Source organism: Sciurus carolinensis, chromosome 1 (genome assembly GCF_902686445.1).
Source record: "Sciurus carolinensis chromosome 1, mSciCar1.2, whole genome shotgun sequence".
In the NCBI taxonomy this organism is placed as follows: Eukaryota; Metazoa; Chordata; class Mammalia; order Rodentia; family Sciuridae; genus Sciurus; species Sciurus carolinensis.
The window spans coordinates 159,244,633-159,267,798 of record NC_062213.1 but is presented as its reverse complement, the minus strand read 5'-3'; the positions used below and the strand labels follow the sequence as shown (position 1 = coordinate 159,267,798).

At 35.4% G+C, this 23,166-nt stretch overlaps 1 protein-coding gene across 1 annotated transcript in view; it reads left to right on the top strand.

Moving 5' to 3' along the window:
* Window positions 1-23,166, top strand: part of Patj (PATJ crumbs cell polarity complex component) — a 357,561-nt gene that overhangs the window by 124,497 nt on the left and 209,898 nt on the right. The window contains 5 exon segments of the mRNA XM_047564312.1: window positions 5,089-5,263; window positions 11,001-11,072; window positions 12,327-12,504; window positions 14,254-14,364; window positions 18,357-18,434. Coding sequence (XP_047420268.1) covers window positions 5,089-5,263; window positions 11,001-11,072; window positions 12,327-12,504; window positions 14,254-14,364; window positions 18,357-18,434 — 614 coding nt within the window.

Genomic DNA, 23,166 nt, shown 5'->3' with positions numbered 1-23,166 from the left:
CATGGTGCACTATCTTTTTAATATGTTTTTGTATGCGATTTGCTAAAATTTTGTTGAGAATTTTTGCGTTGATGTTCATTAAGGATATTGGTGTGAAATTTTCTTTCCTTGATGTGTCTCTGTCTGGTTTAGGTATCAGGGTAATATTGGCTTCATAGAATGAGTTTGGGAGAGTTCCCTCCTCTTCTATTTTATGGAATACTTTGAGAAGTATTAGAATGAGCTCTTCTTTGAAGGTTTTGTGGAACTTGGCTGAGAATCCATCTGGTCCTGGACTTTTCTTTGTTGGTAGGCTTTTGATGACTTCTTCTATTTCATTACTTGAAATTGGTCTATTTAAATTGTGTATGTCCTCCTAATTCAGTTTAGGCAATTCATATGTCTCTAGAAACCTGTTGATGTCTTCGAGATTTTCTATTTTGTTGGAGTATAGATTTTCAAAATAGCTTCTAATTATGTTTTGTATTTCAGTCGTGTCTGTTGTGATATTTCCTTTTCATTCCGAATTTTAGTGATTTGGGTTTTCTCTCGTCTTCTCTTTGTTAGTGTGGCTAAAGGTTTATCGATTTTGTTTATTTTTTCGAAGAACCAACTATTTATTTTGTCAATTTTTTGTATTGTTTCTTTTGTTTCAATTTTGTTGATTTCAGCTCTGAGTTTAACTATTTCCTGTCTTCTACTACTTTTGGTGTTGGTCTGTTCTTCTTTTTCTAAGGCTTTGAGCTGTAGTGTTAGGTCGTTTATTTGTTGAGTTTTACTTCTTTTATTGAATGCGCTCCATGAAATAAATTTTCCTCTAAGTACTGCTTTCATAGTGTCCCAGAGATTTTGATATGATGTTTCTTTGTTCTCATTTACCTCTAAGAATTTTTTAATTTCCTTCCTAATATCTTCTGTTATCCATTCATCATATAATAGCATATTGTTTCATCTCCAGGTGTTGGAGTAGTTTCTGTTTTTTACTCTTTCATTTATTTCTAATTTCAATCCATTATGATCTGATAGAATACAAGGTAGTGTGTCTATCTTCTTGTATTTGCTAACATTAGCTTTGTGGCATAATATATGGTCTATTTTAGAGAAAGATCCATGTGCTGCTGAGAAGAAAGTGTATTCGCTCTTGGTTGGATGGTATATTCTATAAATGTCCGTTAAGTCTAAATTATTGATTGAGATCTATGGTTTCTTTGTTCAATTTTTGTTTGGAAGATCTGTCCAGTGGTGAGAGAGGCGTGTTAAAATCACCTAGTATTATTGTATCATGGTCTATTTGGTTTCTGAAATTGAGAAGGATTTGTTTGACATACATGGATGAGCCACTGTTTGGGGCATAGATGTTTATGATTGTTATATCTTGCTGATTTATGTTTTCCTTAAGCAGTATGAAATGTCCTTCTTTATCCTTTCTGACTAACTTTGGCTTGAAGTCCACATTATCTGAAATGAGGATGAATACCCCAGCTTTTTTGCTGAGTCCATGTGTATGGTATGTTTTTCCCCATCCTTTCACCTTTAGTCTATGGGTATCTCTTTCTATGAGGTGAGTCTCTTGCAGGCAACATATTGTTGGATCTTTCTTTTAATCCAATCTGCCAGTCTATGTCTTTTGATTGATGAATTCAGGCCATTAACATTCAGGGTTATTATTGAGATATGATTTGTATTCCCAGTCATTTGGTTCATTTTTAAATTTTATTTATTTATTTTTTTGACATAACTTGGTTCCTCCTTTATTTAACAATTCCTTTAGGATAATTCCTCCCTTTGCTGATTTGCTTCTTTGTTTTTCATCTCTTCCTCATGGAATATTTTGCTGAGAATGTTCTGTAATGCTGGCTTTCTTTTTGTAAATTCTTTTAGCTTTTGTTTATCATGGAAGGATTTATTTCATCGTCAAATTTGAAGGTAAGTTTTGCTGGGTATAAGATTCTTGGTTGGCATCCATTTTCTTTCAGGGCTTGAAAAATGTTGTTCCAGGCCCTTCTAGCTTTTAGGGTCTGGATTGAAAAATCCACTGATATCTGTATTGGTTTCCCCCTGAATGTAATCTGGTTCTTTTCTCTCACAGCCTTTAAAATTCTGTCTTTATTTTGTATGTTAGGTATTTTCATTATAATGTGCCTTGGTGTGGGTCTATTGTAATTTTGTGTATTTGGAGTCCTATAAGCCTCTTGAACTTGATTTTCCATTTCATTCTTCAGATTTGGGAAATTTTCTGATATTATTTCATTGAATAGATTGTTCATTCCTTTGGTTTGTTTCTCTAAGCCTTCCTCAATCCCAGTAATACTTCAATTTGGCCTTTTCATGATATCCCATAGTTCTTGGAGATTCTGTTCATGATTTCTTACCATCTTCGCTGTTTGTTCAACTTTGTTTTCAAGGTTAAATATTTTTTCTTCAGCTGTTTATTATTATTATCCTAGGGTTATGGTTTGGACCAGGAATATCCCAAAAAAGCTCGTGTGTTGAGGACTTGGTCCCCCTGGGGAATGATTCTCAGAAGTGGAACTCTTGGGAAGTGATTGAATTTTGAGATTCAATCTCTTTGATTAATCTCATTGATTAATTAATCTCATTGGTTAATCCAGTGTTGGACACATTGCTGAATGGGCTGTTGGTAGGAGATGGAAACCGGAGATGAGACCTAGTTGAAAGGAATGGGTCCTTAGGGGTGTGCCTTTGGACTTGTCCTCTTGAAGTGAGCAACTTCACCATGCCCTCTCTGTCATGATTCTCTGCCTCATGACTGGCCCGTAGCACTGGACTCAGTCAACCATGGACTGAAACCGTGAGTCCAAATAAATCTTTGCTCCTTTAGTTAATTTTCTCAGGTATTTTGTCACGGTGACAAAAAGCTGACTATCCCACCATTCCTGTAAAATAGTATTTTATCATCTTCCTTGTATTTGAGCTTTCAGTTAACACTTTAACCACATAATTTGAAATGTTTTAAAATTTCTTAAGAGAACAAAAGTTTCAAAGAGATATTTTGCAGGGAAAACTTTTTCTCTATGCATCCTGTGCGTCTGTGCCATAAACCCCAGGGTAATACTCCTGAGCTAACATGTCATGAGGGTCCTCCCCAGGCACTAAGGCTCCCTGTAGCTGGGCCCTTCTAGATTCTCCATTGCCTGCCTTGTACAAAAGTCTGCACCACGTTTTGCATACTTGACTCTGAACCGCGCTGCTTTCTTATCTTAATTACTGTGCCTTCTAGAAGAAAATAGAGAACAACAGATAATTCCTTAGGTTTCTGTAAGATTTGCAAATGCCTTACAAAGTGCTTTGTATGTAGATTTTAGTCTGTATTTGCATTGTTTGAATAAACAGAGCTATTTTAGGCTTCCTATTAATGTTGTTTGAATAAGTAGCATTCCCAGATCATAGAAGGTGTTTAATCAGAAGTTTCGTAACCACTTTTCAAGGTTATAAAAGATACACATGTTCTGTAGAATGGTCAGAGTGATGCAAATAACTGTTATCCATGCTAATAATAACATTAGTTCTGAACTTTTTTGATTTGCTTTCTACTTAGGAAAATAGTATATTCACCTTTTTTTTTTAATTTAAAAACTCAATTTTCATTTATTAAACCAGCGTCACACTTACTCATACAGAGGTACTTGCTGGGTGGTTTCTGTATAGGAATCCTGTGGGTGGAATTGTGAACAAAGTGATGTTTGTTCCTGGAGCTTACACTGTGGCATGGGCAGGCCATAGCACATCTGTGTGTGCCGTGGTACGGGTGGTGAGGGAACTCAAAAGCAATGTAAGTAGATACAGAGTGGGGAGGGGACCCCTTTGAAGATATTTGGGGTTAGACGAGAGAACAATGAGATCATGCAGATCAGCACAAAATAGACACAAAAATTGTCTGCAGAGGCATTCATGATTGGTTTGTATCCTTCCAAATTTTTTCTAGTCCATGTGAAAAAAACTTTTTCTACCTCTTCTCTGGCTCCTCTCAACTTCTTACCCCCAGATCCCTCCCAGTTCTCCGTGTGGGTACGTGTTTAAATACAATAAAACCATTAAATTGCATCCTGATTCCCTCTCCATGGAAAATCACTGTGTTGAATCCCACATACATTTGGTACCTTGTGCATTATCTTCATATGGTTGCCTGTGAGGATGTGTGTAGACAGTCGATACAGACTGACATATACTCTTGTCTTTACAGGGTGTACTCACCTTACCTGGTATATCAACATATGTTCTGTTGTGGTGAGAGGAAAGAAGCTCCCTCTAGTTTATTTGGGCAAATGTAAGGAGAAAATCACAACTTCTCTAATTTTTTTAAGTTCATGTGGAACTTCTACAATATAATGCCTAGACCTGGGGAAGAATATAAGAACTAAGCTCCAAAGCTATTCCTCTCTTCCCAGCAGCACATCCCAAGCTTATTATGTCAACCATCCTAAGAAGAAAACAAAATTAATAAGAATTTGGCAAAATATTTTTGTTGTAAATGTTTAAATAAATTTTGGTCACCTATATACCATGTAATTTTGATACACCAGGTAAAAAATGACAATAATTCCTGAACCTGAGTTTACCCATCCCTATAAAACAGTTGATGGTGTCTTTTCTCCCTAACTTTTAGTTCAATGTGAGAACTAAATAAGGTGACAGATGTGAAAGAATTCTGAAATGGTTTTATTTACAAGCAAAGTCCTTTTAAAAATGTAAATGTTCTTATTTGTTATTCCATGGAGTGATTTTTTTTTTTTTTTAAGTGAAATGTCAGAGTACCTTTATTGGGACAACTTATATTGATAAGGGAAAAAATGCAGTAAGAAAATTAGGAAACTCTCATAGGGAGTTCTTTTGATAAAGTAATACTATTGCTAAAATATAATTATATATATTTTTGAGTGAAACCACATTTAAACTGTTACCTTTTTCTACTCCGCAGTGCTTGCATTTTTTACCTTAGTCCTTAATGACCATCTGACATTACATCTTGTTTAACATTTCCTAGCTGAAGTCATACCTACCCATAGTGGGTGCCCCAGCTGCTTGTTGAATGCCTGGAGGATAAATGACTATGTCTTACATTTCCTGTTATCTGGATTTGCTCTTCAGGCATGATGATTCCAGATGATGTCCAAGGTCCTCGTATGCTCACTGCTCTTCCTGCTGTGACTCAAAGAAAGGAGCAAGAAGATTTACATTTATACCAACTTCCGAGGACTCGAGTTATTTCAAAGACCTCGGTATACCCAGGAATGCTGTCTTCCAGATATGCCACGGATGCATGGTACGATATCATTTCTTCTTGTTCTCGTGTTACAAAATAGGGTTTTCTCCTGTTTTTCATTTCTGGATTTGTGTGTGTGTATGTGTGTGTGTGTGTGTGTTGTAATTTCTAGAAAATGCATGATGGTGGTGCAACACTTTGAAAATAAAATAAAAATTATGACTAAGTCTACTATATTAGACACTTACTATGAAATTTCACATAGTACTCAAAATTGGGCCATGCATATAATTTTATATTTTTGTGCACACGAAGGATTACAAAGAATAGTTTCTTGTAGAATGAAGATTAATTCAGAGTTCATGTTAGCAGCCCAGGCAAATACACTGAGGACAAATTGAGGTGATGGATTTAAAAGTTAAAGAATCTATAGGAAGTGGGAACTTGTAATACATTATGAGTAGGAGGAAGTAGTGAGGATGGCTTATGTTCTAGAGTAGGAAACTAGATGGGTAGTGGGACATTAATTCTGTGATATAAGATTATAGGAGCTCATGGTTGGAGGGGAAAATGATGAGTTCACTGTGGGACACATCGCAGGTAGAAATATCCATAGGAGCACAAAGTGAAATGAAGACCATTAGACACATTAGTCTGGGGATTAATATAGACATCTGTCCTGATATGTATAATCGGCCACAAGGTCAAGCATAGATGAGATTTGAATGGTCATCCAGGGGGGAAGCTCAGCCTGTAAGAGCAAAGGGCCCAGATCAGAGTCCTGCAAAACAGTAGGATTTAAGACATAATTGGAGGAAGGAAAGAATAAGGCAGAGTGAATAAAAGGTAGAAGGAAATTGATGATCTTGTGGTGGAATTTGAAACCAAGAGCATTTTAATAAAAGGATCACCACAGAATGTGGTCACAGTCTACAGAGAGGTCAAGGCAGACAGAGAAGTTTTCAGGGGATGGCCACATGGATGCCCTTGGTAAGCATAGAGCAGTTTCAGTTAAGTGTACATCAGTGAGTAATGGGTTCAGAATGGAACAGAAGGTTGGAAATTGGACATTATAAGAGCAGATTGTTTTAAGAATCCTTGTCATGAGAAGATACCGATCAAATCCATGTTACATAGATAAAGGCAAGTAGTAGGTTTTATACATCTATAACTACAAACATATTTAAGTGCATGTTCATTAAGTATTACTACATGTATTTATACATAAATATATAAGTGAAACTTGAGAGCATTTTGTTTGGGGGAAGGTCTAGCAAATGAATATCTAGATGCTAGAAAGGAGTGATTAAACAGAGTCCTTGAAGATAGTGCCAGGAGGGGATGGTATTGCATACCAGGAGCGATTCACCTGTGAGAACTGGATGAAAGGAAGCTTATCTCCTCCACCCAGAAAGGAGCCATGGTCAAAAGGAAGGTACAAATATGGGTATTTACAATAACTTGGGGAAGGAATCCAAGATTCTTGTCCAATGACTATATATAGATATTTTTTTTCTGTCATTTAGGAGAGAGGTGATTTACTAAGAATGTTGGGGTTCTAGTAAAGTGGATGTTAAAAGGAGAGGTATGGTGGTAGAGAAAAGCTTTTGAAACAAGGATAGACGGTAAAGGCTGGTGATAGGAAGGATTAGAAAAATATTGACCCTCTTTTCTGGTTCCCAGGGAGTGAGAGAATCACCCACTTGAGTGTGGAATCCTTAGCAAGAACCAGAACTGTCAAAGAGGGCTGCAGATCACACACAATGAGAGGGCAGGAGATGAGAGGTTTGTTTATAGGCAGAGGAGACACCAAGGTGTGATGGATAGTGCGGTGGGTGGGCCTTGGGATGCCACATGGCAAGGGAGAGCATCCGAGGACAAACCTCAGGAACTGTGGTGTCACGGTTGTTTTTGTATTGGCATTGGACTTTGCTGATGTGCATTTCACTGTTCTGCAACTCATGATCTTTGCCCAGAGTTTTAGATAGAAGCTTCATAAAAAGTTGTTCTTTATGCATAACTCATCTCTGAAGGGAATGAAGATGCAGAAAAACCCAACTATTTTGAGGAACCTGGTGGCTTTTTCACTCAGCAGAAACAGGCCAGCATCACAGGAAAGGTACTGCCAGGTTCAGTGTCCTAATGTGAGAGAGAGGTCCCCGGCAGTCCTCAGAGGAATACACGGTGACAAATAATCATGGATTTGATTCCTTAGGAGACATGCCAAAGTGAAAGAGTTTGGAACATAGTTTATTACTTTTGGTGTAGTCCAATTACTCTTCAAATTAGATATATTTGATTCTTCAATTTCTCTTGTACTTAGTGTTAATAGTTGGATCTCACGTAAGAATTAAAAATGGGACTACTTCTATAAACCATAGAATTGTAGCTGTAGAACTGGAGCATATCAAAATATACATCCAAGCCCACCCACTTTCCTTGTGCAGAAAAGAAAGAAAGAGGATCTGCAAAGTGTCACATAAAAACGTGCTATAAAAACGTTCTTCATTCCTTCCTTCCTTCCTTCCTTCCTAACCTAGGAGCACTTCACCACTGAGCTGCTTCCCCAACTCTTTTTATATTTTATTTTGAGACAATATTGTCTCAAAATAAAGTTGTTTAAGCCTCGCTGAATTGCTGAGATGGGCTGTGAACTTGCAATCCTCCTGCCTCAGCTACCCAAGCGGCTGGGATTTAGGTATAAGCCACTGTGTCAGGTGATAATTTCCAATTCTTAAAATACTACTGCAAACTAAGATGAGGAGAATTCAATTCTAGAATACAGCATAATATGAAGATATTCTTTACAGTAATGTCCATAATCCAAAAAACAGGACATAATCTAAATGTCTTATATATTGGAATGGGATATACATTAAATTATATCAATGCCATTAACTAAGATACTACTAAATAAAAAATGATGTATTTATGGTTAGTTGGGAATATTTTCTATGAATTCAAGTGAAAAAAAATTATAATGGAAATGAATATTGGGTGAGCTTCAGTTAAATGTTAATCATATCTCATTTACTCTGTTACTGTTAAGAGAAGATCATCAAAATATGAAAGTTTGTGCCATGATTATGACTGTCCAATGGATATATACACATATATGTACATGCAAGGAACAATCATGTGATGGGACCAGTTACAGTTCACCTACATTTGTTGTTTAGAATTGTAGTCAACTGCTCATAAAGAAAAAACTCACATAGTGTGGCTTCAGCAGAGGCTTCATATTTTTTTTTTTTTTTTCATGTAAAAAGGACAGAAAAGTGTCTTCAACTCTTTCTTTTTCCTTCCTCGTTCCTCCACTGTCCTTACCACATGGAATTAGTCCTCTTTGTTCTAGGATCTGAAGATCATCACTTCCCCACCAGGACCTCTGCCATCTAGACAAGAGGAAGGGAAGGCACAGAGCAGAAGGCTCTTGCCAGCCAATCCTCCCTCTCTAGTGAGCTTTCCTGGAAACCTCGTTGACAGATTTCCACTTCCACATGCTTACCAGGGCATGGCTCAGGGCTCCCTTAGTTGAAGGAATTCAGAAACCATGCTGTTTTCCCAGGCTGGGCATGGTGTCACCTGGAATAAAGGAGAGATTATATCTGTAAGGAAGAAGGGAAAAAAAGATAATAGATAAGTAACTGGCAAGTGTCTTTCAAGGTGTTCCCCTCCAACCCCCAAATGTTATGACCTTTAATTTATGAAAATTAGACTGGCTAAGGTAAGAAAGAACCAGAATTGACTGAGGCATAATGATCCCACAACTGATGTGTGAATTGTCTATATCATTTCAGCTTCTTTCTACATGGCCTTATGGCTATTATTTCCTAAAAAGTCTACATAGCAACAGGAACGTAGTGCGTTGCCAATTTTTACAGGACTTGAAAGTTCAGAGAAAACTGGAGTATTGACAATAGATGCCGAAAGAGAGATTTGGATATTTGTCCAGAGGTTGTGAGATTATGTGGTACTTCTGAACATTTTCTTTTCTTTTTTTTTTTTTTTATTGTAAACAAATGGGATACATGTTGTTTCTCTGTTTGTACATGGCGTAAAGGTCCTGAACATTTTCTAAGTCTCGGTTCCTCATGTGTAAAATAACATAATCTGTTAATCTCTGCTTCTTTTAGAGGGTTTTTATGAAAATGAAATAGAAGAGATAGTGCCTATATTTTTGTGTAGATCAACATTATTTATGATATCAGTCCTTATTTTATTTAACAGTCTAAAGTCACAACACCCATTTAATGGTACAGGTCAGACTTGAACTTGGGACTCTTGACTCTTCTTCAGATAATATTTTTACCCTTTTAGATCACATTTCTGTTATAACCAATCACTCTGTAGTTCAGCATTTTGCGTTATCCAGTTCAGCAGTTCAGTACTGACATAACTTGGCAGATGAAAATATGATAGTGGTAGGTGGGAGTACGTGAGCATCAAATTAGATAATTTTACTATGTAATTTTAATTACCAAATTTCTCTGTAAACTACACAATATTCATGAAATACAAAATCTGGGAATTATTTAAGGTTAGAATGATTTACAAAGGTTAAGTGAAAGAGGTATGTTTACCCGTTACGTCTATTTAAATTGGGCAATCTGCTTGACTTGTCGTTCAGTACCTAGTTGGGTCTTTTTTAAGTGAATGAAAAAATTTATTATTTAAATATATGTTTTAAGGTATCACATGTATACAGAAAAGTGAATGTATCCATATAACCAGCGATAACCAGCTTCCAAACTGAGAATAGGACTTTACCAGAGCTCCAGTAGTCCCTTTCATGCTGCTTTTCCATCAATAACCCCTATCCCTTGCCATACCAAGTTTTGACAAATATTTTACCTATTGATAAACAAATGTGAGACTACAAATGAGTTTTTTTTTTTTTTTTTTTTTTTTTTTTTTTTTTTTTTTTTTTTAAGGAAAATCGCGTGTAGATTGTCACCAGTAATCATCCTATGGTTTTCTCATGTGTGAGGCTTTGTCATGTTGAAAGTTAAAACAATTGTTTTGCATATTTATTGACATGACTATTCTAAAAGCTTAAAAAGGCTGGGCATGATGGTACATGCCTGTAATCCTGCCTACACGGGAGGCTGAAGCAGGAGGATCACAAATTTTGAGGTCAGACTGGGCAACTTAGCAGGACCCTGTCTCAAAAATAACTGGAGGCATTACTCAGTGGTGGAGCACTTCCCTACCATTTGTGAAGCCTTGGATTCAATTCCCCCATAGGACACACATACACAGCTTAAATATTAAGAACCAGATCGCAGTTGTTATGGTTTGGATGTGAGATGTCCCCCAAAGGCTCACATGTGACAATGCTATAAGGTTCAGAGGAGAAATGATTGGGGTGTGAGAGTCTTAACTCAATCGGTGAATTAATCCCCCCATAGGGATTAACTGAAGGCAGATAGGGTATGGCTGGGTATTGTGGGTGGGGCTTTGGGTTATATATTTTGCATCTGGTGAGTGGAATCTCTCTCTGCTATCTGATCACCATGTGAACTGCTTCCCTCTGCCACACTCTTCTGCCATGATGTTCTGCCTCACCTCAAACCCGAGGAGTGGAGGCAGCCTCCTAAGGATGGAGACCTCTGAAACCATGAGCCCCCAGATAGACTTTTCCTGCTCTACAATTGTTCTGGTCAGATCTTTTAGTCATAACATAAAAAAGCTGACTAAAACAGAAGTCTATAACTCATGCAATTTAAAAACTTTCCAAGAACCTTTAAGAACATGTTTTGTAAGTTGTGTGTATTTTTTCCTTTCTTCCCCTTAGTGAGTTACCTGAGAGAGAAGAAGGTGAAGGAGAAGAAACACCAAACTTCAGCCACTGGGGTCCACCAAGAATGTACGTGGGTGACACTGGCATTCTAAATAGGAGTGTGTTCCTCTATCTTAATAGAGCATTATTTAGCCACACTCTAATGATTGTATGATTGTAGTTAATTCACATGTAAGCTGGTCTAAAGTTTAGTTTCATTTTGTCTTATTTAGTGATTTTTAGCCAGAATAAAAGATCAATATTAGGAAAATCTTTGATTTTTTTTAGAGGAAGTAGAATATTCATTTGTGGACTTAATGTACTTTATTTCTGCCTCACATTCAGTGGGTCAGGTGGCAGTGCCTCAGATGTAGTGAAGCTGCTTTTTTGTAAATAGAAGCGACCCACAGCTGTTGGTTTCTCTCCCTTCCTCCCCTGGTGGGGAGTTCAAGTTTGTGTCTTGTTTGAGCTAACAGAATGTGTAAACTCATCTTCCCTTGGTTATGGTTGTTGTTTTAAGTACTCACCAGAGCTGTGTTTTAAGATAATAAAGTTTTCCTTAGCTGCTTTCTCCATTCTTTATGCGTTATTAATTCTTCTACTGCCGCCCAGCCCGTCTGTTCTCTTCTTACAATTGAATTCTGAGTTTTGTCTTAAAAACTCTTAGGAGCTGTTTTTTGAGTCACACTTTTATATGAGTTAATTACTGGCCATGTCTCTATAGTTTGAGCAAAATTCATCATATTTACAGGAGCAAATTTTATTCCATATGTTCTTTTAAAAATGACTTGGTGGTAGAAAGATAAAACTTTCTGGCCTTAGGAGCAGATAAAATCTGTGCTATTTTTAAAGAACCTCAGGGTTAACCTTCTGATTTAGAATAGCAGTTTGTGCTGTGAACCTCTCAGAGATAAGTTTATTTTATTCTGAAAGTTTGACCTTTTTACTAAAATGACATGTATGACTTTCTTGATGTTTTAACCCATCTTTTATTTTCTCAGTCTATCCTCTGCTAATGTTATGGACATAAGTGGACTAATCACAGAAAACATTATAATAGGAGGTGGAAGCTCTGAGACCTGGCTCCAATCTTCTCTAAACCTCAGGAGCTTTTTTATTATTTTAGAGATCTATCTATTTTAGAAAATAAACTTTCACATGTCATAGATTGATAGCATCTTGTAATTTTAGAACTAGGTGCAGTTTCTATAACATTTGTAAAAATATATTTAGAAAATTTATTTTTATAAAACAAGTCACAAAAATATGGCACAAATTGAATGTTTACAGTGCAACAAATTACCTCGTTCCTGAGTGGATTTTATTTTTCTTTTTTTGTAGCGTTGAGATTTTTAGAGAACCCAATGTGTCCCTTGGTATCAGTATTGTTGGTGGACAAACAGTTATAAAACGCCTGAAGAATGGAGAGGAACTTAAAGGTATATTCATCAAACAAGTTCTAGAAGACAGTCCAGCAGGAAAAACAAATGCACTTAAAACTGGAGATAAAATTCTGGAGGTAAAGATGCTAAAATATTGTTTTTTTGTTAGAAACCTATTTTGAGACAGTAAAAGAATCATTGCCAGAAGACCTTTCTTCATGTGTTGGTACATGTGTATATAATTGGTGTGTTCTATTTATATGCCTTAGTTCGTATGTTGTATTGCAATTTATGAGTTTCTCAAGTGTAGAGAAGAACAAATAAAATGATAAAACAAAAACCCTCTGCTGATTGAAAACGACAGTTTAAAAAAGAGCTCTATATAGAATTGGGCAGATGGTGAGCATTATGCTTCTCTCAAGTCTTTAATGAGCTCTAAAGTTTATAATTGTGTGTCAGTGGAATATGTGTGCTTGCCTGGAGAAAGAAGTCCACCGTGTAAAGTTGAAGGCTCCATCAAGGAGAGAGTGGATCCGTGGTCCACATGTGGTGGGCTTTAGAGGGGTCAAATTTTAAAGGCACATCAAAGCACTGAGATTGGAATGTGGTTTTCTTTGTACTGGGTTTATTGAAAGATACATTAATTGGTATCTCTAGTCCCAGAATCTGCCTGTCCTTGGATTTATGTTTTCTGATAGAATGCAAAGGGCCCTGTAGGTCGTGGGTCAAAGTTGGATTAATTATTAGTCCTGCCTTATTCTTAGTTTCCAAATAAAATGGAATTGAGAATTCAAACCTAATGACATCATCATGAGGACTAAATCAAAGAATTGCATAAAGCTGCTCTGTGTATACAAATTTGGGGTTATGGAGATTGAGTGTTCCTCATCTGAAATGCTTGAGATCAGAAGTGTTTTGGTTTTGGATTTTTTCAGGTTTTGGAATATTTGCATATACATGCTGCACTATCTTGAGAATGGGATCCAAATCTAAACACAAAAATCACTTATGTTCCATATTTACCTCATACACAAAGCCTGAAGATAATTTTTATGTAGTATTTTTAGTACACTTGTAATCTGAAACCTGCCGCATGAGGTGAGGTATGGAGTTTTCCAAATTTTGAATTTTTGGATGAGGAATGTTCAATCTGTATTTGTGCTTGTAAAATACATTTTTTAAACACCCTAATGATATGGTAGTGAAGAAAATGCCCAAAAGTTTCCTCCTTTACAATGTTAACATTGATAGTGTTAAGTATGTTTGCTTAATACAGTGTTCTTGGAGCTGTGCAGACCATGTTAACAAGTTAGGTTTTCCGACTTTCTATAATAAGGAACCCTTTATAGTTACCCAAATTTATTGAACATAGAACCTAGAGGTGTTAGGGTACTTCTATTTTAACACAATTTGAAAAATATTCAACTTCTCAATTGTTATAATAGGCAATTCATTTAAAATATTCCTGTCAGTTTAATGGAAAGATAATAAAAGTCCAGAGAGAGATTCCCCACCATCTCCCCACCCCCAGAATTTTGTACTGTGCTAATGACAGGGTAAGAACTTAAAGATCTATTATACATAATAACTTATTCCACAATTGCCACACAAAGGGAATTAATTATGCATTATGCACTGCCAATTTTGGATCATTATATTCAACCAGGGCTGTTGTTAATAATGTACTTGTCATATTAATTTTCCTGAAGTCAAAATGTTATTTTCCTAAAAAAAGCAAAGCATTTTATGGGCCAATCTTATTTTTTTCTGGTTGTGGTCTGTCTAACTCAATAGACTCTGACTGTTCTCAACTTACACGAACACCGAATTAACCTACCAACACTATCAAATGCCTTTCCAGTTGGAATAAATTACTTGTGTTTCAGGTGTCTGGAGTAGATTTGCAGAACGCCTCGCACAGTGAAGCCGTTGAGGCCATTAAGAACGCAGGCAACCCTGTGGTGTTCGTGGTTCAGAGTTTATCATCTACTCCAAGAGTAAGTTTTAGTTCCTGTTTTCAAAAGGTTAATAATACCTTCTGCTTCTCTGAATCAAGCTTTTACTCCAAATATTTTTACACATATTTTCATTGTTACTTAGCTACAGTAGTTTTTAGAAAAAGTATTTGCTTTATACAAATTTAGTCATTAACTTCAATTTTCATTTTTCTTGCCAGTTTTGGTCTCCTGGTCAAATTTGAGTTATTATAGTGAGCTTTGATTTTAATCACAGGCTATGTTGGCAAACAGACCTGTTTTCAGTTTCTCAGTTCCTTATTTACCATCTTTTCTAACTAGGAGACAAGTTATTTCACTTTTCTAAGTCAGTTAATCTGTTTATAAAATGATTTGAACATAAAGAAGGTCAGGTGTGAAAAGGTAGAGGTAGGAGGATCATAAGTTAAGGCCAGTCTGGACCTTGGTAAATTTTAAAAGACCAGAGGTGTAGCTCAGTGGTAGAACATGGGAGAGGCCTGTGGGTTCAGTCCCCAGCACCACCACTACCCTCCCCCAAAAGAAAGAAAAAAGAAAGAAAAGACAGTATTTAATCATTAAACATTTTCTTCTGTACTTAATTACTTATTTGGTATGGAATTGGAACTCTTACATAAAAGTGTCGATGGCCGTGATGGGGAATCTTCTTGCATGGAGCAGGCCGCAACCTCCGCCCATCAGCAGCTCTGTGCAGCACTGCAGTACACAGCCTTCCTTTCTTGGTGCTGTGCTTACACCATCTAAACTGAGAGGGTGAATTGAATAAAGTCCTCTCATTTTCATAAAATCTGAAATTTAATGAGGCTTTTTGGAATTCAGTTTTTAACTCTTATGCTATTGAGAATGTCATTGAGGCCATCACTTTTATTTCTGGAAACTGAATTCAATAGGAAAATTGTCCAGATTTCATTTCCCAAGAAACAAATTCTGAGTAAAAACGAGTCAATCAAATTGTACATTTATGTGGCCAATTCGGAGTACCCTGCTGAAAAATATTCAAAGCATTTAAACAGGTTATAGAGTCAGCCAAAAAAGGCCACGTTTTCAATCCAGCCTTTGCTATTGAGCTGAAGTGGAAATTTCTTGCTTGGAGGACATGAACAGTGCAATATCTTTGAACTATTCAAAAAAAGGAAAAGCGGATACCTCTTCATCATCATGCCATGCTCACGTCTCTTCTCCCCTGTGTGCTGCAATAGGCTACCACACTGTGCACTCCGTTTGTCTAACATCGAACCGTCCGTGGTCCCAGCCAAGGAAGTACATCCAGTGGACGGTGTTAATTATTCTATCTATGACTTGTTCCCCTTTTAACCTGGTTTTAGCACAACCAGTTGAGTGAGGCAATGAAACAAATCATGTTTAATATTTGGCAAAGTGATTCTTTTGGCTTAATTATGGGTGTAAGTTGTATAGATCATCCAGGACTACAAAATGTAGGCAATGCTTTAATTTAAAAAAAAAATTTTTTTTTTAATTTTTGGAATCTCACAGTGTTGTTGCCCAGGCTGTCCCTGACCCCCTGGGTTCAGGTGATGCTTGTGTCTCAGCCTCCTGAGGAGCTGGGTCTGCAGGCATGTGCCACTGGCCTAGCTACCTTAATCATTTTGACCAGTTTGCATTAAATTTTGAACTTTCCTCAAAACTTTAAAAGAAGTCATTTCCTAATGTTGTGCCCATTAAAAGCCCAATATCTAAAAGTGCCATGGTAACATAAAAATTCTCACAACACCATGAATTGAATGGTGATCTTATGGGTACATTCTCAGCTGCTTTTCAGGAGCATGGTCACATTACCTTTTAAGCTGCTCTCTAAATTCTCAGCTGTATTTTCAGTATCCTGGAAAAATTTCGGTATGCATTTAAATTTACTTGGCAAATGCTTAGTTGAGAGCAGAACCCATTATTTATATGGTACTCCTCCACAGAAAGTTTATATGCCAAGATAACTTTTTTCACTTAATAATGTAACTGCTTTTCATGGTAGCACCACTTTTTTTTTTTTTTTCATTTTTCAAAACAAATTCTTGCTGGGGAGATAGCTCAGTTGGTAGAGTGCTTGCCTTGTAAGCACAAGGCCCTGAGTTCGATCCCCAGCACCAAAAAAAAAAAAATTCTTTTGAAATTGGGTTTATCTCTTCAACTCCTTAAGTTTTTCATCTTGTGTTTTCTTCTTTCTTCCTAGGGTCCAGTTGTATTTCCTTATTACCATAATGGTACCTAGTTTTTTGGGCACATGCATATTTTACATATTAATCATATGCAAATATTTATTTTTACTTTCACAAGAAACATGCTGTCTTCTGTTTTTCTAAAAGTTGTCTTTTTGGTGAGCATTTTGTCATCTGAATTTTGCTAATAATGAGCTTGTAGAAATATTTATCCTCTATTCAAAAAAAAATAGACCAACTTTGTTTTATTTTAAGTTTTAGGACAAGCCATTAGTATCTATAGACCTGCCATTCTCTGATTCAGGTTGTTGTGTACATTAAATAGAGAAATAAATACTAAGAACTATCATAGCGTCTGCTCATATGTTAATGAGTATTTATTATTATTTTCTTAAATGAAATATTCCTGAGGCTTTTTCATTCATTCTGAATTGATTTATTTCTTTAGCATAGTAAAAGTGAAGAAAATTTAATCTTAAATTTCATTTAGAGGGAAGTGGACTGTTTTGTTTTTAATTTTCTCTAGATTGACAGTTCCACAGTTCCTTTAATTTTCCATGAAAGTGGATTTGTTTTTTGGTTTTACTAAATTTTCATGTCTGTCATCAGGTTTCATGACAAGACTTGGTATTAACCGTTTGAAGAGTTTTAAAAAAAATAACCAAAATATGATATTTTCCTAAGATGTTTCATAGTTTTCCAAAAGAAATGAGTCAAAAGTAGTCTATGTTGTTGGCATCATTAAGAATTAAATTTATTTTTTATAAAATTGAACTTCATTCATTTATAAACATTTGTTGAGTGCAACTACATATTAGGTCCTTTTTGAGCACCTAGGTCAGCACTCAAATTTTATTTTGCAAAATGAAATGAAGTCGTCTTTATCCTTACCTTCTAGATTCATGCACACAAACTTTTTAATTTCTATTCCCTGATGATATCTATCTAGATATCTATGTCTGTCTGTCTATATATATATATATATATATATATAATATATTACAATATTTTGAGTTTATGTATCTTGAAAAATTTCCCAACTCTTATTGTTTGCTTAGAATTACACTTCTCATATCTGTACTTTATAGATGAAGTCATGAAGTTAATTAAGTATTTGTTGTTTAAAAAGTAGAGTAAGAAGGACTGGGGTTGTGGCTTAATAGAAGAGCACTTGCCTAATGTGCATAAGGCCCTAGGTTGTATCCCCAGCACCACAAAACAATAGCAACAACTGGTAAATGGATGGAACTGGAGACTATAATGCTAAGTGAAATAAGCCAGACTCAGAAAATGAAGGGGAAAATATTTTTTTCTGATATGTGGAAGCTGGTCTAAAGTTAGGGGAAAAAAGGAAAGAAAGGAAAGAAGAAGAAGATGGGGGTAGGAAATTCCATCAAAATAAAAGAAAGATCAGGGGAATAGGAGATTGAGGGAGAGGGAGGAGGGACAGGATAAGGGATAAACAGTGGAATGAATCTGACTGACTTCCCAATGTGCATATATGAATATACCATAGTCAATCTCACCATTATGCATATGCACAAGACACTAATTTTTTTTAAATTTAAATACATAGATTAGTAGAGCAGAGGAAAGGGAACAGGGGCAGGGAAGAGGAGGAGGGTAAGCATAAGCACTAGGGACTTAATTGGAGCAAATTACATTTTGTGCATTTATAATTATGTCAAAATAATCCTAATGTCATAGAACCAATAAAATAACTAAAATTGAAAAACAATGACAACACAGTAATACCTATAATGATGCTGGCACTTGAACTTATTCTTTTTTCTCCCACCTCTTTCTTTTTTTTTTTGGTCATAGGTCATTCCTAACACACATAATAAGGGCAACAAAATCACCAACAACCAGAACCAAGACATCTCAGAAAAAAAGGAAAAGGTAACTTGAACCTGTCAAGCTTCTAAAGAATGTTTATGGTTTCTTCTTGCATAGTTGAGCTGTAACTAATAAAAGTGTTTGTTTTTGATGAGTGTCAGTGCAGATGTATTGTGTATATTTCTTCCCTGTGCACGTAACTGGTTCTCACCAGGACAAAGCCCAGAAACCTGGGGAAACAAGTAGAAAAGGACCAATCAGCCGTTCTTGTCTGTCTCTTTCCATTTCAGTGTTTTGTCCATTCCTGGAACACGCTGCTCACACCTGGGAGTTTGAGATTTTGTTCTCTCAGCCTGGGAGCTCATTTCTCACTTTGCTCTTCCTTAAGAGTCCTTTTTATAACTTCAAGGAACAGATAGACCAAAGGTCATCTTTATTATGAAAACTAGACTGTCAATCAGCATCGATCACCCATTCCTGTTTTGCCACCTAAAGTCTAGTAGACTTCGTTAACCTAAAAATTATTTTAGGATATGGTATCAGATAGGGGTAAATTTTCACTTTTTCCCTTAAAGATAACTAGTTGTCCCACTGTTTTAAAATAGAACCTCCTTTACCCACTGATTTACATTGCAACTCTGTCAATACTCGGGTTACAAGGGGAGTCTCTGAGTTTCCTCTTTGTTTCCTTTGTTCACTTTTCTATCCCTGCACATATGCTGTACTACCTAAATTGTAAATATAATAAATATACAATAAAAGATATACCACATTATATAAATATATATTAACATTAAAGTATATTTATGTAAAACATATATATGCTTTTTCAATTTTTAATAAAATTTTCTTCAGAATGGTACTACAAATCTTTTGATTTATTCCTTGCACTTTGTGTTGCTATTAAATTGTGTCTTTAAAATCTTTTAAACATTTTAGGTATGGCCCTCTTTGTTTATGTACTCCATAAAATGCTTTTAATAAGGATGTAAATCCCAAATTCTAACACTCTTTCTGAAGATTTTTATTTTTAGATTTACTACGCAGATAATATGTACTTTGGAAAAAGCAATTTTCTTTATATTGTTTCATTGTTTTTCTTATTGAATCTGCAAAGATTTTTGGTATGTTTAATAGAAGTAATGTTAGCATTGTCTCTTTTCCTCTTGATATTTAAGAAGATGCCTTTAATATTTCATTATTGAATATCATGTGTGCTGTAGGTATTTGCAGATAATCTTTCAAGTTGAGGAAGTATTCGTCACTATTTTGCTAAGAATTTTCTTCATGAATGACACTGACATTGAATTTTATCAAATTTATTGCCTTATCAAATTTATTACCCACATCTTCTTGAATCCCTTAATGTGGTAAATTACATTTATAAATTTTAGAGTGTTGAACTAGCCTTTAACTTTTGAATTAAATTTAATTTGATCTTTTTTTTAACCACTGCTAGTATTGTTTCTTTTAAGATTTTTGCATCTGTGGTCATGAATGAGCTGCCTGGAAATTTTCATTTATATGGCTTTGGTTATGCCAATAACTAAAACGAATAGTAGAAGTATTTGTCTCTTTCACTCTTCTGAGAATTTGTGTACCATCTTAATTACCAGTTCTTTCATTGTTTGGTCAGACTAACCCTATGAAGCCATTTTGGGCCTGTGTCTTCTATATGAGAAAAATTTAAAATAGTAATTCAGTTCTTTAATAGTTGTTGAACTGCCCAGATTTTCTACTTTTTTCAGAGTCAGCTTTGGTCACTGTTTTTCCTAGGAATTTTTATATCACCCACTTTTTGAAATATTTGTTTGCATAAAGTTCATATATTATCATAAGTTTGATATTTCTGCTCCATCTATAGTTCTTTTGTACTCTGAATTTAGTAAATTATTTGCCTTTTTCTCAGTCGTAAAAGTCATATTTCATGTAGTTCTTTGTTTTGAAGAATCACCTTTGAACTGTACTGGTCTTCTCTGTGGTGTTATTTTTCTGCTTAATCAACTTTGTTCTCATCTTTATATAGACTTCTTGTTTGGGCTGCACTCATTAACCCCCATCAAATTGCTTAGTTTTATTAGTTTTTACCCTTTTTTTCTAAAATACTAATTTAAGATCATAAATTTTTTTCTAAGTCCACATTTACTGCATTTTGAGATTTTATGAATTTCTCTTGTTCATTACTAAATTTTAGGGGGCTTCTAGTTTGATTTCTCTTTAGGTTTATTTACAAATATATTTTAAATGTTTATGAATATTTTAAAGGATTTTTTGTTTCTAATTTGTTTCAGTTATAATCAGAGATTGTTGTCTATGAAATATTAGTTCTTTGACGTTGGTTGAGATGTTTTTGTGCCCTAGAACATAGTTGGTTATTGTAAATGTTGTTCTATTTGTGATTAAAAACAATGACTATCATATGTTATTAGGTACAGAGTTTAATCAAAAGTTATTAGGTCAAACTGAGTTATTCAGATGTATACTTACTAAGTTTTTGTTGTTGATAGCATAACTTAATGAGCACTCATCTTGCTGTTAAAATTAGTCTTTTTTATAGTTTTATTTATTTATTTATTTATTTTAGTTTTTATTTCACATGTTTTCAAGTAAGTTTATTAGGTTGCTATAAGTTTAAAATTGTTATACTTTCCTAGGGAATAGATGGTTATTTTACTATGTGGATATGGTATGTAGTAATGTCCGAACAGCTATTTCATCTAATATTAGTAAAAGGATGCTTTCTTTTTTGTGTCTACCTGGTATTTTGGCTTGGAATTTTTTGAGGTACACACATAAAATGAATTCAGGACTCCAACCTGAATGAAATTGTTAAGGAAAATCTTTCTTCTCCTTTTCTCTTCCACCTCAAACAAGGTCAAGGCCAGTAAATATCCCTACCAGATTCTGGGATCAGGATTTTGGTTTGTTAGATTTAACTGTTTTTATCTTTATCCTTGGTAGATTTTTTAAAGTCATAATTAAATTGAACACGTAGGAAAACTTTAATTATAGTCATGTATGTGGGGACAATGAAGATGCTAACTTGATGAGGATTTGGGGAAAGGTTTCTTGAAAAGAATAATATCAGGCTGTTTACCAAATTATAGGATTGTCTATTTTAACTGGTTGACTCCTGTCTTGAGTTCAGATCTTTTTTTTTCTTTTTTGAAACGAAATGTTATTTTTAGTTTTTAAAAAAAATTTAATATATTTTATATTAAATTTTAAAATTAAATTTTTATAAAATTTTAATATATTTTTTAATATATAAAAATCTTTATATATTTTTGGTGTACTGTGGATTTTAACTCAGGGGCACTCAACCACTGAGCCACACCCCCAGCCCTATTTTGTATTTTATTTAACGACAGGGTCTCACTGAGTTGCATAGTGCCTTACTGTTGCTGAGGCTGGCTTTGAACTCTCGTTCCTTCTGCCTCAGCCTCCTGAGCTGCTGGGATTACAGTCATGCACCACCATGCCCAGCTTAATTGAGTTCAGATCTTAATCACAAAGATAATATTCAGATTGGCAGTAGCACATATTGTGTGATCAAGATTATGTGGTTTTCCACAGATAATATGTATATTGCTTGCAGAAGTGTTAGGTATGGATTGCCGGTAATCACTGGCAGAATTCTTCCTTTTCCTTTTAGAAGTAATGGGCTTTATTTTCAGAGATGGTATTGGGGGGAAGAAGATGATATTTTTACTCCAACTTCTTATCTTGCTTAACCTCAAAGAGACACTTGGAACTCTATAAATTCTTAGCTCTCATTAGATAAAATGAGTAGATTGTGTTTCTATAATGGTCTAGAAAATATAACCTGTAATAACAAAAAGTAAAGCAGTGGTTCCTGGAATAGGCTGCCAGAGGTTGGTCTGTAAAGGACTTAGAAAGAGGTCCAAAGGAACTTTTGGGGGTGACATTTATGTTCATTATTTTGATTGTATTGGTAGATTAATTGTACACTTTAAAATGTGTGCAGTTTTTTGTACATCAGTTATACCTCAGTATAGTACAGTAAAGCTGTTGAAGACAGACAAATCACCTGCCCTCCTGAAGCTTACATTCTACAAGGCAAGACAAACAAGGTAGAATTCAGTGACTGCTGCTTGACCGCAACTTGGTGACAGGACATGAAGACCCATATAGTGTGACATCTGAGAGGGACTGGAATATGAGCTGTAGGAGGGCATGACATCATGTTCTCATTATTCTTCTATCCCAGTTTCATGGCATGTAATAGGCATGAAATGCAAGTTTTCTGTTTGAATACAGAATCCTAAATACAAAATCTCTGACCTCTGGTCACCAGGGATAGACTGATGCCCTCCAGGCAGGTGTCACCTTCTTGCACTGCTCTAACCATCCCCATGGTTATTTTGGGCCTCAAAGAGTTACCAAATTGCTTTTTAGAAATTTTATCCATTATTTTTATGTGGTGAAAAAGAATTTCTGAGAATATTTAGTCTACCCTATTCCTAGAATTTTAGTGATTGATAATGTTGACTTGAAGCTCTGACTATTCATCAACTATTTGTTGGAAACCTCCGCCAGTTACTGTGCAGCAGTTCTGGGATATACCTAAAAGGAAACAGACTTGGTGTCAGTCCTTGGGCACCAAACAACACACACCACGTGGTTAAATGAACAGGCTACTAATTTAATTACTTCTGGCAGGTAATTTAGTCAATTCAGGAAGATTCCACCTAAGATCCCAGGCAGGAAAATGTAAATGTTTAATTGTTAACAACTTCGGCCAATTCCATTAAGCCAAGTACATAGCAAGGCT